Here is a 3,910-nt window from a genome sequence, read left to right as displayed (position 1 = left end):
CAGGAATGCATGCAGAAATACCCAGATCTTTACCCTCAAGAGGATGAAAATGAAGAAAAAGAGAATTCAAGCAAAGATTTGGAAGCTACTCCTATGGAGGCTCCTGTTGCCAAAGAGGAGAAGGGATCTAGCTAATGAAGATGCAAGGAGGCTATTGTCTCCATTTCTCATTTTCAGAGACATGGACATGTGTCTGTCTTTTGAGCCGTCAACAAATGTTTCACCATTGTTCTATACACTGTATCATAGTAAATAATTTATTGCTGAAGGAGAAATCTCATTGCAACAGCTTTGCAAATAAATACTGCAAAAGGAATGAGTATAGGTATGTACTGTGCAACCTGTCAGACACAGTTAATACTTTAACAGCTGGTTTTTCCCTCAAGTTCTCCTTGAGTTTTCACTTGAATAATGCCTTTAAATGTCTATCTCTTTCAACTAAAATTCCAGTAGCACACCAGGTCTGTCTTCATTTTGGTATGTTCTGATCACTAGCTGCTCTTCTTTAATGTATTCTGTTCTATTAAGAGAATTTTCATTAAATGTTTGTTTTTCCTTGAAGAATTTTTTTTTTGTCAGAGTGAATGCAGGACATTGAAAATGGCCTAAATCTAGAATCTGTAAAATAATTTCAAATTATCTTATTTGATTATGGTTGAATTGTTATACCAGCATCAGGTAAGGAGTACCAGAAGAGTGTTGAGATAGGTATCTCCTTTGATGTTACTTGCTTATTGTGATGGCTTTTGCATTTTTAAAAATGGTTAAAAATGTGTGCAACCATTGATAGAGGTGAATGCAAAGAACGTTGATCACTGGCTTTATTTTTGCTCTGAAACCACAGTTTTTTGATTACTTTTAGTTAGTGCCTGCTCCTTCAGTATATAGACAGGCTCTTGTGAAATGCTTTGAGAGTACAATGAAAATGTTACCTGGTGTCATGATGTCGAAACAGATACTGTGACTTAAGTGCATATTAAAAAGCAAATACTTTTTACCTTAAATATAAGCTCCTGTTTCTGTGTGGTGTTTTCTTTTTAACACTGATTACACTTGAGACACTCCACTGTTTTGAATCAGTTTGTGGATTATGAAGATGAGTTTCTCCAGCTTGTCAGATTTTTATTCTTGTCTGGTTCCTTTCTCCCCAACCCCTTGAGCAAGGCATAAAAACTTACGGCATTTTCAGAAGCTGTAGTGGATTTTGGATCATGAACAAGCACTACAAAAGACCTGAACAGCTATTAAAATATTGGAAAATTATTTTATAAGTGCAAATAGTTTAATAGCAATTCACTATAGTTTAATACCTGTAGATAAGGGAATGCTACATTTTTCTTTACTAGCCAAATGTAGGCAGTGAGAGTTGTATTGCAAAACCAATTGTACCTGTGGCTGCAGAAACTACTGATTGCAGGGTTGTGGGTGTTTGTTTTTTTAGCTCTGCTTATGTGTTTGGTAACTTAACCAAAGCATGAAAAGTTGTAGTGGCAGTAATGCAGCCCAGAAAGTCTAGTAATGTCTAAACACTTGCCTGTCTGTCTCTGTGTAGCAATCTTGGGTGCTCAGCAACATTGTTTCCATGTACTGTTTTGGTGTCTTGTTTGTGTTATTTCAGCCTTAGTGATGATGCTCTGAATGTTTGAGAGGAAATTCTGTCAAATCTTTGTGTGTTTGAACTGTTTATATTTCAGTACAGGCAATGAAATGGCCAACAACAACTCAGTTCTGAGGGCCTGGATAGCAGCTGCTCTCAGCATCTCTGTGGTTTAAAAGAAAAAGTGACAGAGCTTCTCAGTGTGACTCTTTCACAGTAGGAAGACAAATGCCAAGTTAACCTGAGTAAATGGGCACAAAAGCAGCAGTGATAAACCTTGGCACTTAGACATTTGGACCATGAAAATGAAATCTTAGGCAATCAGATAAACACTGGGCACCAAATAAATTAAAAAAAAAATAAGCACAGGCACCCAAGCTTTTGGTTGTTCAAATGGAAATCCAGTGCATTATTTGTGAAGAAGCAAGAGCTGTTTGTGAAGGGGTGCTCTGTTCTAAGAACACTTTGCCTCCTATTTTTTTCTGCTGTGCTTTTCTTTCCCATGTTGCCTTGATGTTCTGCAGGTTTTGGATTTATCCTCTGTACCAGTTTTTACAGCATCTGTGTACAAAAATGTGCAAGAATCCTGGTCCTACAGTAGCTAGAGACCTGAACCCAATACTAACAGAGGGAACTTGCAGATGTCCCTGCAGGGGGGGTTGGAACTTGATCTTTAAGGGATCTTTAAGGTCCCTTCCAAACTTAACCATTCTGTGATTCTATTGTTTCCTGCTAAGAAATTTGTGTTTTGGCACATTAGGAGAAGCAAAATGTATTCAAACTTCCTTCTGGATTTTAAGTTTGTGACTTGTAACCATGTAGTACAGCTTGTACTTCAGAGAGGTTAAGAATTAGAAGGTAGATAAACAGTAAATATTTATTGCCAGTTTCTTGGATCCATGGAAGTAAAGAAGCTTTTCAGTGTGGACTCAGCCGCTGATTTTGATGATGCAATTTTAGGGCCAAGTTGTCTTTCTTGATCATTATATATCCCTTGAAATTATTACAAAATCTACAAGGAGACTTCCATCTTTAGTAACAGACTTGTTTTTAATTCCAGATAAATTTCTTTTTTATTTTTGCTACGAAAACCAATGCAGTTGTCTATGTATAGATAAAGTAACTCCTTTTTTCTGTTACATTTCCCAGCATTGTTTTGATCATGATCTTTCTATTATATCTGCATGTTCCCATTTGAAATAATAAATCAGTGGTTGTTTTAGTGTAAAATGATGATAAAATCATCCCTGGCAATATGTGGCAAGCTTGTGAAATGAGTTATATTTTCTTTGTCTGTGTGTTGCTGTCTTGAGCTAATGCATTTCTTATTTTATGCATAAATAATGTCTTGGTTCTCTTTCTACCACTATGAGCTACTGATTCTGGGGGGGCAGTAGTAGACTCAAATATTTTATGGAGTAATTTTGTAATTATTTTATTCATGGTGTATCTGATGCTTTTGTATGTCAAGTCAAAAGTAGCCATTAGTGGGAAGCAGGAAAGCTTTCATTATGAAATAATTGCTCTTTTTTATATGCCTCTTAGTTGATCTCTGTCATGTAAAAATGGACGTGCTGAGTATGATTGAATGTTTATTAAGAGTTTATCTAAAAGGAACTCTTCACAAGGTATTAAGCACTTCTAGATGTAATATAATGTTTTTAACACAAATTGCTTATCCTGAACAGGTGTGTGTGGCTATAACTGCATTTTAATTTTATCCATTTTATTTTTAGAAGAGGGGTGGATTTAGTTGTATTTTTCTTACAGACTTTTATCATTGCTCCTAAAATGCTGCCATGTACAATATCACTATGTAATACTTCAGCTTTCCAGTTTTACTTATTCCTCAGTTGTAGCACACCCTTGTAATACTTGAGTTCCTGCAGTGGTGAAACAATCCATGGTTTTGGAGATGGGACTGGACTGTTACAAATTTGCTGGAACCCCTGAACGATGCAGGCCACAGATTCGTATGTAACTTGTGATAACTTGCTTGTTAGCCTGGGGTTGTTCCTGCAGTTAACTTAAAACTATTCAGTGGAACAAGTATCATCCCCTGACGATGATAAAGAAAGCCAATAAAACTTGTCTCTTACAGGTGAATGTTTAATGTAAAATATAGTTGACTACTGAAAAGTTGTTACAATCAGGTAAAAATGCATTTTCAGGATGTGTTTAAAATTACTCAGGTTTTTTTTTTCTGCTTTTCTCTGCAGTACTGCCTCCCTGCAGTTCAAAGACCTAACTAACTTGTGTTTAGTAACTTTCCTAGAAATGACCTTGCTTCAGGTGCAAAAATGACCTTTTTTT

At 36.1% G+C, this 3,910-nt stretch overlaps 1 protein-coding gene across 1 annotated transcript in view; it reads left to right on the top strand.

Moving 5' to 3' along the window:
* Positions 1-135, top strand: part of CHCHD4 (coiled-coil-helix-coiled-coil-helix domain containing 4) — a 5,882-nt gene extending 5,747 nt beyond the window's left edge. Inside the window, exon 3 of the mRNA XM_009999306.1 lies at positions 1-135. Coding sequence (XP_009997608.1) covers positions 1-135 — 135 coding nt within the window.
* Positions 136-3,910: the final 3,775 nt, after the last annotated feature.

Source organism: Chaetura pelagica, unplaced genomic scaffold (genome assembly GCF_000747805.2).
Source record: "Chaetura pelagica isolate M959 unplaced genomic scaffold, ChaPel_1.0 scaffold316, whole genome shotgun sequence".
In the NCBI taxonomy this organism is placed as follows: Eukaryota; Metazoa; Chordata; class Aves; order Apodiformes; family Apodidae; genus Chaetura; species Chaetura pelagica.
The sequence above is the reverse complement of the archived record's forward strand: the minus strand, read 5'-3'. Positions and strand labels throughout refer to the sequence as shown.